We start from the raw sequence: 13,955 nt of genomic DNA, 5'->3' as shown, positions 1-13,955 counted from the left end.
AATGGCAAAACATGTACATGTAGGTGTATGGGGATACATACATGTAATGCCTACTGATCATTGATGACTTGACTCCCATGTATGCAAGATGCAATCTACTCACTGGAACAGTGAGGGAGTAAATGTCTGCTGTTTACTTCCTCCATGTTTGATACATCATTTTGTAGGCAAAAACATGTACATGTACATGTAGGTCTATGGGGGTACATACATGTAATGCCTACTGATCATTGATGACTTGACTCCAATGTATGCAAGATGCAATCTACTCACTGGAACAGTGAGGGAGTAAATGTCTGCTGTTCACTTCCTCCATGTTTGATATATCATTTTGTAGGCAATGGCAAAACATGTACATGTAGGTGTATGGGGATACATACATGTAATGCCTACTGATCATTGATGACTTGACTCCCAGGTATGCAAGATGCAATCTACTGAAACAGTGAAGGAGGGTGTCCCTTAATGAATTGAACCAAGCAAAAGGTGGGCTCAAGCTTGACTTGACTATTAGGTATGCAATGTTGCAGTCTCATTCATGGACTACTACACATCATGTGTTACAGAAAAATTATCCACCCACATTAAAAGAAGCTGTTCCAGAATCCAGATAGACATTGGTTTCCTGTATGAAACAATTAGGTCATTCATCCTGTACGTAGTATCTACGTGTATTTGCCAAATCAAAAAAATAAATTCTTATGATAATACTCTACAATGTACACTGGACTAAGTTAAGATGGGCTCTAAGTTTCACACAAAGTGAAAATGTTCGGACTTGAATTGAAAACATTTAGAGTTTACGTGTAAACTACAGGTGCAGTCCTTGGAAATGATAGCACTAGTAAAACTGCATTAAGCTTTCGCAGCAACAAGACTATACTAGAAAAACTGCATTATGAGCATTTGTTTTGCTGCAAAAGTTAATGCAGTTTTTCTAATATTAGTTAGTCTATATAAAGCGCTATCATTGATTTTTATTTTTTTTTTGTCAGAATAACATGGCTATCCTTATTATAGATTAAGTTCTAAAAATGACTTGGTTCGGTTCCGGCTTGTGGTGGTCCAGTGGATTCTTTTGCCGCCCCCCCCATGGTATTCAAAGATTGACAAGCTACCCAATTGTGGCCAGTTAACAGTACTGCATATATACACCAAAGTGACATGACAACCTTGACCACAACAATGAGCCCTTTGTGGCTAAACAATCCAGAGATCAGACACAATAAATACAACTTGCTGATGACAGACATAAACAGGAATGCAACTGTTGGAAAGTGGCCATGACTCAAGTCAGTACAATGTCTGCTGATTTAATATTAGAGATTATTACAAGTAGATCAGATTATGTGACATATTTTTTTGATTTAATAGTATATTTTGTTTGCAGTAACACCATGTGTGTATCTACCGGTACTTAATAGGTAGAGTTGTTCTTAGGGAACTGTTTAATAGTAAATAATAGAATTAGCTGAAAATTGTTACAAACTGCTACAAACCATAGGACCTGTGGTATGGGCCTAACGTAAAACATATTTAGTAGGCGTGATATCCCCCCCCCCCCCCACTTTAGAAAAATTGGATGAACACTGTAAATTGCCTGAAAAGTTTTTGAAAACCTAAATGTACATGGAGGGCAACTCCTTGTACTCAATAAAACTGTCATACTTTTTATTTTTTGTATCGTGCCTGATTTTGTGGCCTGACGTTTTTGACAATGAGCAGAGGGCCTTCCTCATCCTGCAGAAAGACTTGTACATGCTTCTGGTGAATAGCCATTAATCAATTTGTTTTCTTTTTTCTTTGCACTTTTAAAGCCATTGGACCCTTTCGGTTCAGAAAAAAAAAAAAGTTCACAGATAAACAAATAACTTACAGGGTTTACAGAAGGCAATGGTGAAAGACTTCTCTTGAAATATTATTCCATGAAATGCTTTACTTTTTGAGAAGACAGCAAAACAATATAAAGTCTAGTTAACGAGAATTAAGGATTTATTTTAAACACATGTCATGACACGGCGAAATGCGCAGAAACAAGGGTGGGGTTTTCCGTTGTTTTTTCCCGACTCCGATGACCGATTGAGCCTAAATTTTCACAGGTTTGTTATTTGATATAGAAGTTGTGGTACACAAAGTGTGGGCCTTGGACAACACTGTATACCGAAAGGGTCCAATGGCTTTAAGGTACATTATTGTATGAAATATGACACCACTGTGTTTGGCAACACTTAACTTGACAGTTTGACTACTTTTGAGAGAAGTTTGACTGGTCCACTGTTTTTTTGTCTGGCATTTTGGTGTGATAAAGATCTGAGTATTCTGGTCACTTATCTGTATGGTAAGAATCTGTATTCATGATGGTTACATGTAGTGGACACAGGGGACCTAACACAGACAATGGTTGCAAAAATAAAACCTGCAATACATCCTGAAGTGATGTAACATCCTTTGTAGATTGTAGATTAAATAAAAGATGCACATGTGTCGTGTGTGTTATTACATGTATGGGGGTATGTATATAATGTAGACCTACATACTTCAATTGATTATTACACATGTATGGCTGTATACTCATGTGTGTAGACAATTTTGGGTGTGTCCTCTTCCTACACGGTGACCACGTGACTCATTGTAAACATATCCCACCCATGTGTCATGCAGATCATGCATGCAAACACTCATCAAGCTTACTGTCTGACACTAAATCATAACAATTAGTTTGTCCTGTTCACAGCAGTGTACACCAGGCATAAATCACATTACACCTGTAAATTTATCATGTTCTGTTTTGTTTATGTGCAGGACCCTGAGTGCTTTGCACATTGTAGGCATATTGGTATATAATAATGTACAATCAGGTACATGTATATGTGTACAATGTACAAACTACAAGCAAAGCTGCCAACTGTTCCTGATTCTGTTGAAGGTCCCCTAAAAGTAAACAAATCTTTCCATAGTTTAGGCCCCTATGAAATTTATATATTTCTCTATTATTGTCATCTTTGATACAATGTACAATGTAATATCTGTACCCCCAACACCGGTGGACTATTTTAATATTTGTTTTCTGTTTAATTTTTAACAATATCTGTACCTTTTGTAGAGCCACATAATTCAGCTTTGTGCCGCCAGTTGGTTTTAAATAAAAATGAATTATTAGATGAATGAATGTTCTAAAGACCAGGCCTGGAATTACTTGGAGGCCACAGGCCACGGAGGCCATGGTCTCCATTGCCCCTGGTCTTGGCCTTATTGCCCCATCAAAAGTTTCCCATTGGCTTTAAGATTATCCAATGGAAGTTCCCTTTGCAAAATGAAAATGGCCTTGCCCTTTTAAAGGTGAAATTCCAGAACTGAAAGACCAAATTTTGAAAATCTCTCTGATGAAATAGACACTTTTTCCTTATTATGTTGGTTATTATTATGGTGGTGGTTGTACAAAATCCCCCTGATGCAAATATTGACAGCTTTTTGAGTTTCCTTCGGAGACTACACTACCAGCACGTTTCTACTCCCATAAAATACACTAACCAGTTCTCATTGTAGCATAATTAGTGTTTCATGGATTGCCTATGAGGTCAATGGATTTATTATTCTCCATGATATCCTGCAATCCTGAGTACTTTTAATTCCACTTGACATAATTATTTCCCCCAAGGAAGTTGATCAGGGATCCTATTCTTTCTATAGACCAATCCGATGAAACAAAGTTGGTAGCGCCCTCTAATGAAAAAAAATAACAACTGCAGTGTCTTTTTGTGCAGTATCTAGGAACTGAAGACACCGTAGCAAATGGCGCGCGATGCTCAACACTTGTGCGCCAGGTGCGCGGCGCCCGGATTGGTTTCTTGTTCTTGGTTACTTGTTTCCCAATTTGTTGTTTGCCATAAATTTGAAACAGCCCACACCATTTACATACATGTACATGTAGGTCATCCCTGGTACTCAATAACACTGCCTATTTCTTATGCCTATTTCTCTCCAAGGACCAAACATCATGCCTGTGTTGATTTTAAGCCGAGATAAAAAAAACCCTGGTTTTTCCAATATTTTCTTTTCTGTACGCAATGTAGGATATGGGAAAAGCCCATGGAAGTTAAATGCTTTTAATCAGTTCAATGTTGGTTTGTCGTTTCCTCCATCGGCGAAGGCAGCCATGTTTCTTTTTTTTTTCCCAGAAAGTATTATTGGTGGCTGTAGCTGTACAATGTACACATACTTTTAGTACGTACAGAGTAAACGCACCTGTGTGTATCTGTATAAATTAATGATTAAAAAATCATGACAGGGGATGTTGTACAGAGTACATGTACATAAATGTACAAATGTACATAAATGTGTGTATGCGTACAGCATACAGTACAATTAGAGGCCTACATGGTGTACACACTTATTGCTATAATTCAGGCATGTTACATGTATTCTTCCTACTTGAATTCTGATGTTTGTTGCCCCTTGGAAAAAACAGAAAAAACTGTCATCTGTAAATAGCATAAAAAGTCTTTAAAAAAAAAACATGAACAAGTACAGGTCAGCCAATGTGGTCCAATTATCCTACTTCTCTTCAAAGGATCATTACCATGCCTGATAATTACACTGTTGATCGCCCCTGCCGCCCATGGACTAAGAATTCTAGGTGCCCTTAAAATATCAAATTTACCTTTTTACAATGTAGGTACAATGTATGGTTGGACTCTTCATAGGAGTGCACTGTTTGGTGTGGTTGTACGTGTGTACTGTAGGCTATACAGACAACCCTGAGGCCTTGGTATAGTGTAACTGTGTGAACCATATTTCAAAATTAAATGATTTATAGACGTTTGAGGATTTCCCAATGGAAGTGCCCTCTGAAAAATGATGGCCTTGCCCTCTTAAAAAGATAACATTCTAGGTTTATTGCATGTATTGGGATGTAAATTTTTTAGACGGATGTTTTAAAATTTGATACTTTGTGTTTTTATAAGTTTTGAATTTGAGCATGGAATGTTTGGTTTGGGTTATGCGCATGTTTTTTTTTTGAAGAAGTTATTTTGAAATTAAAAAAAGCATTTTGTAGTATCCTTCAATGTTATGGTAAGTACTTAAAGGTACTGAACACTATTGGTAATTACTGAAACAAATTGTTAGCATTAATATTTACAATGGAGAACTTTTGATAGTATCAAACAACGTGAGAAACGGCTCCCTCTGAATTAAACGTAGTTTTTGAAGAAGGGTACTTTCTCACTCAAAATACTAAAAGACTTCAGGCCTGAAGCCTTTTGTAGGCTTCTGAAAGCAAACAATTTGTGCAACAAGGGTGTTTTTCTGTCATTTCCTTGCAATTTCAATTTACCAATTGAGTAAAAATTTTATTTTCACATTTCATGCATCTAAAGGTTGAGATACACCAAGTGAGAATACTGGTCTTTGAACAATTACCAAACGTGTCCAGTGCCTTTAATTCTGCAACTTAACTGAACCTTGGTTGAGCCTCTTGTGACTGAAATTTGTTTTTCTGATTCATCTCATTTTTCCTGACAACTCTCTTCAACATCAACTTCTGCCCTTTTCGTTCTTGGTACAGCTTCTATATCACGCTCCATTTGAGATCTCATTTTTTGCCCTAAAGCAAATTGCGCTATTCAATCATGGTAGCAAAGGATCTCTTAAAGCCAACTTTAGAACCGGAGGTGTAGTTTTACCCCACAGGTTTCTTTAAGAAAATGTTGAATGTTTTGGCGTTCAGTTTTCTCAAACCTTGCAAAGTTCCTTTAATAAAATATAAGTACAATTCTTTTGGCCAGTTTCCCAGCATATGATGCACTCTAGAAAGAAAGAGCAACCGATTTCACAAAATTTTACCCAACTGTATGAGTCCACTTTTGCTAAATATCTTGTGTAAGTGCTACGCAACGTTCATAATATATTATGTTGCGCAAGTGGACTTTAATGTTTCAAACAGTATGCTCTGTTCTGATCTCTCCCTTTGCAAAATAAAGCATACAGTTTGAAAGGTCATGGGTCATTGCGCTGGTCATGAGTAACATTGGGGTGATCAAGGGGGTTTTCCCTTCATATTGTACATAATAGATCTGCCTTCAATGTGTACTTGGGGCAAAGGTCTAGCTTTTATTCCTTGCTAATATTCTCATGCAATCTATCCCCAATTGTAGAGCTACATTACTCAAGCAGGAAATATTGTTTAAATGAGCAGAATACCAGTTACAAATGTACTGTAACATGCTATTTGCTTGGTAACCTTTTTCTGGTAAGCATATTTTTGTTGAGCTCATTTTTGGTCTGGAACAGAGCTGCCAACTGTCCTCAAATCTGCAGAAAGGGACCCCCCCCCCAAATTATCAATCTTTCCATTTTCTGATCAACAAATTTGGAAGTCTCCAAGATAAATGGAGACTTTTTCACTGTTTCGTCTTTTTAAATATCCAGATTGTTGTACAAAAAATTCCTGATTGCAAGATTCAAACAACAAGCATTAACACAAATTATGCTTACTAACCGGCCAAAAGACCAAGTGGTATCCTTTTAGTTGCGCTTAGCAGAACATTGTTTAGCATTATTGTCTTCTTAAACAGCTCTATGAATTGGCCCCAGGTATTATAAATCTATGAAAGCTTACATGTAGCTTTGCTGCAGCCACATTGTAGATTTCCTGAAAAATTCTAATGCTGGTTTTAAATGTTTGGACCCCACAACAATTAAGAATTGATTCCAACCCACAAACTCATAGTTTGGAAAGCTTTGATGCCGGTTGAAAATCATTGGACAAAAATAAACAATAAATAAACAGATAAGCCTAAAGAATTAAATAATTAACACAACGAACACAAGAAAAGGCGATTCCTTGCTTACGGTAAGCAGAGCCATGAATATGGGCCCTGGTCATTTGTTTTTGTTTAACCCAATCTTGAGCTAGAAAGCAATCGCGTTTTTAATTAAACTTTTGTCGTAAGTATATTTTTTTCACAAATTTGAATATTCATGAAGCCTTTCCCGGTGACTTAAAGAAATATGTGGTTGTTGAGCACTTGAGGGCGGTAGACACCAGAGGGCTAGTGGTAACAGTGACCTCATGTGACCTCATTAGAATTGATCCTATAGGGTTATCTTGATGTTGTCATCTGAGGTCACCGCTACTAATTAACCTTTAGAGTGTACCCTTTCACTCAAGTCCACCAATGGTTTACAATTTGTTTGTAAAAGAAAGCCACCAAATTCCACCGCACTTAAGTCACAATGTACCACAACAATTAAATGTCAAATCTTGTAAAAGCAGTACTTTATTGTTTATAAATGTCTCCCCCCAAAAAATTTGTTGAGCCCCACCCATTATCACAAAATGCCTCGTTGCAGCCCCCCCCCCCTGATTATGAAGCCAGCGCACATCACCAAGCACAAAATATACCTCACAATGTCCATAATAACTGAGAAGCTTGTAAACAATTTGAAGTAAAAGGTTTGTCAGAATTTTGCAGATGATCAGCACTTTTTATTTTTACTGCAGTTGAAAACCAACAACGGTAAAAACCGACTGTCTGAGCTTGAAAGTTTCTCATACTTTGTTTTGCAATTATGAATAATTTTTTATTTTAAGCGCCTAATCTGTATTGTTGTTTTTTTGTCACTGCATTCAGGGTTGGATTTTAATTCAATGTTTTTTTTTTATGGGAAGTATTGAAAACTTTAGAAAGAAAAAATAGATAAAACAAGAATAAAGAAACCTAAATAATTTTTTTTATAGTATTCTAACATGAAAGGATAAATAGTTGATGCGATGTACAACTTTTGAAAGATTTACATTACTGGCATTCAAATGTTTTTCCAACTTTATTTCATTTCAAAACAAATAAAAAGTCAACAAGAATTGTTTCTTTGGTCAGATTTTCAGAACATATAAAAGGAAACAGTAACAAAAACATTATAGAATTTTGAAATGGAATTCCTCCCCAATAATGCTCTTCTAACCATATTGCATGCTTGTTTTTTTTTAATTAATCACTGCCATGCCCTTTTTTTGTGTGTGTATGACTCTTGGTATTTCTATAGGCGCTACAACCATGTCACCTACGACCACTAGCAAGCCCACGACCACTATGAAAGGTGAAATTGGTATGTCCTCTTTATGTTCAGGGTTTCTGGGATGGGAATGTCTTTAGTCTCACTTTTTTTGCATCATATTCTTTTTCATTTTCCTCTCGATCTTGCAATTTATTGTTTTATCATCATTTTTCATGATTTGGTTTTTCATGCACATTCCTTTTTAGCCATTTCTGGTGTTCTGTGCCCCATGATCATAATCCATTCTGTGCGTTGCATTGCGGGAGCGCCCTTTGCACTGATTTAGGCATACATAATACATGTCTAGACCTTTTTCGCAAATATGCATTGCCCAAGCGCTAACTGTGAAATGAGGTGCATGCTGGTCTAGCTAGCGATCAAATGGACCTCATTCCATGCCTATTTGCGATTAAGGTCTATGGCACTGACATTGGGATATACAAAATTCAAAATGCTGCGAGTGCAAACTGATACGAAATTGGACATTACAAAGTCGCAAGGAACACTTCAGAAGAGCCAGGCTGTGCTCAACCCTTGCAAAACATTTTATCAGCAAAAACAGAGCTGTGACGTTCTTTTCGCTTGGCATGAGTGAAGCATTCACAGGACGTACAACGTACTATGGACCGGGCCAACCATTCTTTCAAATAGGGAAATATTGAAGAAGAAAAAATCATTAGAAAAAAAATTGTTTGTCATTAATCTGATGGTGAAAGTTGAACTATGGTTGGGTAGGGGAATGTATTGGGTTGAATAGGTAGGCAATTTAAGCAGCAGCTTTTTGTTTACATGTGCCTTTTTTAGTTTCATGCACACCACATTACACATTCATGTTTCACTTTATCTGCAGTCAGTTTCAAGAAATTTAAAGGAATTAACTTTCAGACTTGCGCAACTTTCATTCAGACAGAGTATACCTTGCATGAAATCGATTCTGACTTTATGGCACAACTTACACCATAAATAGAGCGCAAGTAGCCTTACGCCATGGCTAAACATTGCCTGCAATCGGCTGCTGCTCATTCACCATGTTCGGTGGTTTCTAAGTAGCTTTTATCGTAACTTCTCCACTATTTTAAGAATATTGGGCATTCCACAAGAAACAGTTATGAAAAGAAATGGTATTAGAAATAAATACTTTCCAATTTGTGTGAATGCAAAAGCTTAAAAACACTTTGTTGCTATTTAAAGAGAGCTGAATAGAAATAAGAAACCAACTACAGTCGCTGTGGTTTAGTGGTAAGACCGCGGGACTTGCAATCACAAAGTTGTGGGGTCGAATCCACAATGGCTATAATAGGAAGAGTCACTCAGTCACTGAATCATCATTTTATGATTTGTGCAGTTCATAATCATCTATAGACTATAGACGATGTTAAACCAATGTATGAGAGAGATTGGTTGTTACCAGCTTGGTGTTTATACCCCTTTTGTGGGAGTTTGCCGAGTTCCCTTGATGGGAAGATCATAAACAGACAGACAGACAGATAAATTTTGTTTTCACACTCATTTGCTAACACACCCATTACATCCTAACCACCTCCCTTCTCATCATACCGCTTTAAACTAACACCAGTAGCAGGCATTCCATCCCAAATTCCTCATTAGTCCCCCAGCAGTTACCATGTTCCTTCATGATGTGCCTTTCCACCTGTTCTGAATGGCATCAGCTCCTAATGGTTCTCCTAACAAGTTTTTTGTAACAGGTTTTTTGTAACAGGTTTTTGAGCAGTGGTTTAATTTCTGTGTGTGACTTTTGTGCTAGCTGTCTTGCAGGTGCATGAGTTGAAAGTGCTTTTGTAATTAACGTTATTATGCATAGACCTTGAATGAGTTTACAATGTACATACATATGCAATAGATAGATCTACTTCGTATGAAGCCCCACCCACAATAGGAAAGTGCCTGTCACTTTGGTAATTTGCACATCTGACCAGAAACACAACATTTTGGAGAAAACAAAAATAGTTTAACTGTTGAAATCTACTAAAAACCCATATGGATCTATGGTTTTATAAAATGTAAACAATAGTTAATACTGCTAGCGAGCAAGTGATTGATCCTTTGAAGAAAAAAAAAATGTAATGGTTTATTTATTTAAAAATGTCATCGCAGCATACTGTTGAATTGCGACAAAATTCACAATTGTTGAAAACATTATGTTTGAACACACGATGTAAACACAATGAAAAAGGCCTGGCAGAAATGCACCAAGAATATTATTTCATTTAAAGGCAGTGGACACTATTGGTAATTACTCAAAATAATTATTAGCATAAAACCTTTCTTGGTGACGAGAAATGGGGAGAGGTTGATGGTATAAAACATTGTGCGGAACGGCTCCCTCTGAAGTGCCATAGTTTTCGAGAAAGAAGTAATTTTCCACGAATTTGATTTCGAGACCTCAGCTTTAGAACTTGAGGTCACGAAATCAACCATCTAACACACACGACTTCGTGTGACAAGGGTTTTTTTTTTCTTTCATTATTATCTCGCAAGTTTGATGACCGATTGAGCTCAAATTTTCACAGGTTTGTTATTTTATGCATATGTTGAGATACACCAACTGTAAAGGCTAGACTTTGACAATTACCAATAGTGTCCACTGCCTTTAAGCGTTCAGAAGATTTGTGAGGTAGGGCAAGGGGCTATTTTAAAATATTTTGTCTCATAGTTAAGTTAAACAAGCCAAACTCAGGTCTTTGATGTATTTTGCGTTGTTAAGTACAATCATGTAGTACTCAGACACAGGGTACCAGCTCGTATTGGAACCAGTTGGTATTTTCAAACCCTGGCTGTACTTGTTTGGTTTTGAGGTCGTTGTCCCAATTCTAAAATGACAAGACTCTGGGCTAGGCACTTGCGTGAGTATCCCGAGGCCCGGGCTGATTATTCCGTTTCCATGGTGATGATGTGGTCATGAGTTGAAGGTAAATGGGGCACGGCCGGTCGTCACAGAACAAGGATGCATTCAGCACCTTCCTCTATATCAACAAAACACAACACTAACCATCTACCTGCTTATATGTATGTACATCCATATTTATGTCCATACATGTTGACTTAAAGGATTTGGGTACTTTTTCAAAATGTCCACAGATTTTCATTAAACTTACAGAGTTTGAAGATAAAGATAGTGGAAAGATTCCCTTCAAATATTACTAACTAAGGTTGTGTAGTTTTTGAGAAATGAGTAAAACAAGTCACAAAATAATTTTGGTCTCATGAGACCAAAATTATTTAAGCATGTGAATCCCCTTAACCAGTTATGATATTATACCAAAACCATAGCTGGTTAATTAGTTTTTACCTGCTAAAACTGAGACGAAAATTATTACTTTTACTCATTTCTCAAAAACTACAGCACCTCAGTAAGTAAAATTTCATGGGAAGCTTTCTTCTATCATAATCTTCAAACTGTGTAAGTTTAATGTAAACCTGTGGACATTGTGTTTTTTGTTAGGAAAAAGTACATTTAAGGGTCCCAAGGCGCTCAGAGGAACAATGCAAAGAATAGACTGAAATAATTGAAGGCACACAAACTAGAAGGAATAAATCATACTAATGAGTATTTGTATTTAATAATCATATCACATAAAGTAACCACCCCAGATGGAGCGAAGACCGTGCAATGAGAGTTCAAATTGATCGTGGGGCCGGGGGGGGCCGCAACGAGTGTCGACCAGAATCGCAGCTCATCATTTTATTACCACTGATGGGATAGTGTTTCAGTGTAACATAAGTAAGGCAGAGTGGATGTAGAGCAATGGTACGGACCTCAGTCAGTGCACTGTGAATGGCTGAAGATCCTACATGTATGTATGTATGTATGATGAAATGGCATGTGGTTTAAAGGCACTGGACACTTTTAGCAATTACTCCGAATAACTATTTGCATAAAAACATACTGCGGTAACGAGTAATGGAGAGCTGCTGATATAAAACATTGTGAGAAACGGCTCCCTCTGAAGTAACAGTGTTTGAGAAAGAGCTGAAGTCGTTTATTGGGCATCGAAAACACACAAAGTAATGCAACACTGGTGTTTTTTCTTTCATTTCTTTCTTTATTTTATGCATGTTGGGATACACCAAGTGAGAAAACTGGTCTTTGACAATGACCAAATGCCTTTAACAGGATCTGCCCTGATTAACCTCGTACCCAGGGGTTGATCTTGCCATTTTTCCTCGGTATGCCTTGCTCACTCATAACCCCTGGAACTGGTTCATTAAACAGGCATGCAACTCTTCCGCGTTTCCGCGGCATTCCGCGTTTCCGCGGAATTCCGCGTTTTTTTTTTTTTCTGTTTTTTTTTTTCGTTTTTTTTTTTAGCCTAATATATGCCTGGCATTAACAGTGTACAGATACAATCATATAAAATAAGCCTAGTACATGCTAACAATGCACCTAAGAGCATAATAAACCTCAACATTTTCTGGGGTACCATTGTGGGTATCATGTCCCGTGGCGTTTCGGCTGCCTCGCTCCGCACTTGCGTTGTGCCTTTGAAAATTTTCCTCTTTTTTTTTCAACAGGCAGTTGCATGCCTGATTAAACTGTGCCTTTAATTATTCCTGTAGAGAACCACTCTACGCTCCCGCCCATGTATACAGTGCTTACATTAATACACACATCGGTGTAAGGGTAAAACCAAAATTAATATTCTTTATCCCTGATGCAAATTGAACATCTATTACAAATACATCTTGTAATGAAAAAAAATGATGTGAGGATCTGAATATCGCTGAGTAGAATCACTGGAGCAGATTGGCATCGTTTTATCGATTAAACAATCAATGTTTCTCATCAACAAATTTCCAGAAAACAGATGAATTACTAATGGTGCTCTAGTACCTGTAGGTTATCAAATCCATTTATCTATTCTTTAATCTGATGTCAGCAATAGTTACTACTTAGAATCTCTCTTTTACAAAGTTTGTACTTTAAAAATGCCCATGTGAGCTTTTATAGTTTTAATTACATAGTTCTCCTATTTTTGTACTGAAAGTGAAGGCCATGTTTTGTCAGGAGAATGTCTTGATAGTAATTTAGTTTCCTTTTTATGAAATCCATCGGGGTGCTACTTTCTTTGTTTTCTGTCCTGTGTGTATATGTACATTTTTTCTTCTCTATCGTGAAATTGATAAATGAATGAAATGAATAATTTATTTATTATTCTAATACAAAGTGTTATGTGATCCTCACTTTCAGTTTCATATTTGTTTAATATAAAATAATAAACCAATAAATCCGGAAACAAAAATAAAACCAAGATGACATATAATAATGTTTTCTCAAATAAAGATCTTTTTTTTTTCTTTGTTAAAAACAGGATTAATTTCACAGGATTAGTAAGGATAACAACATTGTTTCATTACCAGATTACAGTCTGAAAGCTACTGATTATGAAGTTCTATTTTTTTTTTCTGTGAAATCCTCTAAAATGAAGCCATGTATTCAAAACCTACGGAAAAGGCAGTTCAGCTGATTTCAGTTGTTCCACCTTGCTGGAAAAGTCCGATTGTTGAAGTGCTTTGAGCCTCACTGAGTGACGGATACAAGAAGCTACAACTATTATTTTATTTAAACAATGGTTCCTTATTCTTGTTTTTGTTGTCCACAGCACCACAAGTGAATGCAGCAGTCATAGCTGTTGCTGTGATTATACCCATAGTAGTCCTCGTAGTCATCATCCTTATAGTCATCTGCTTTAAACAAAGTAAGTTTCAAGACTGTATGCTTCTTTTTTTGCAAGGGCAAGGGGCACCAAGGCATTTTCTCCTTGGTAAAAGGACACCCTATGAGTAAATTGTAAATCTCTAATGTTGACAAATTTTGCAGTGGAAGGGTGTAGGGGCATAGAGTTACATATAAGAACTAGAGGGCGCACGAGTGATGC

The 13,955-nt window shown here is 36.9% G+C and overlaps 1 protein-coding gene across 7 annotated transcripts in view; it reads left to right on the top strand.

Moving 5' to 3' along the window:
- LOC139951574 (cell adhesion molecule 3-like) overlaps positions 1–13,955 on the top strand; it is a 51,097-nt gene that overhangs the window by 21,187 nt on the left and 15,955 nt on the right. For 3 of the 7 annotated variants that reach the window (XM_071950531.1, XM_071950524.1, XM_071950526.1), the window contains 2 exons: positions 8,047–8,109; positions 13,680–13,775. In XM_071950531.1, the coding sequence (XP_071806632.1) occupies positions 8,047–8,109; positions 13,680–13,775 (159 nt within the window). The remainder of the gene's footprint in view (positions 1–8,046; positions 8,110–13,679; positions 13,776–13,955) is intronic. The other 4 variants (XM_071950527.1, XM_071950525.1, XM_071950530.1 and 1 more) reach the window with 2 other exon arrangements.

The sequence above is a fragment of the Asterias amurensis genome, chromosome 19 (genome assembly GCF_032118995.1).
Source record: "Asterias amurensis chromosome 19, ASM3211899v1".
Taxonomy (NCBI): Eukaryota; Metazoa; Echinodermata; class Asteroidea; order Forcipulatida; family Asteriidae; genus Asterias; species Asterias amurensis.
This window is presented reverse-complemented; position numbering and strand designations above follow the sequence as displayed.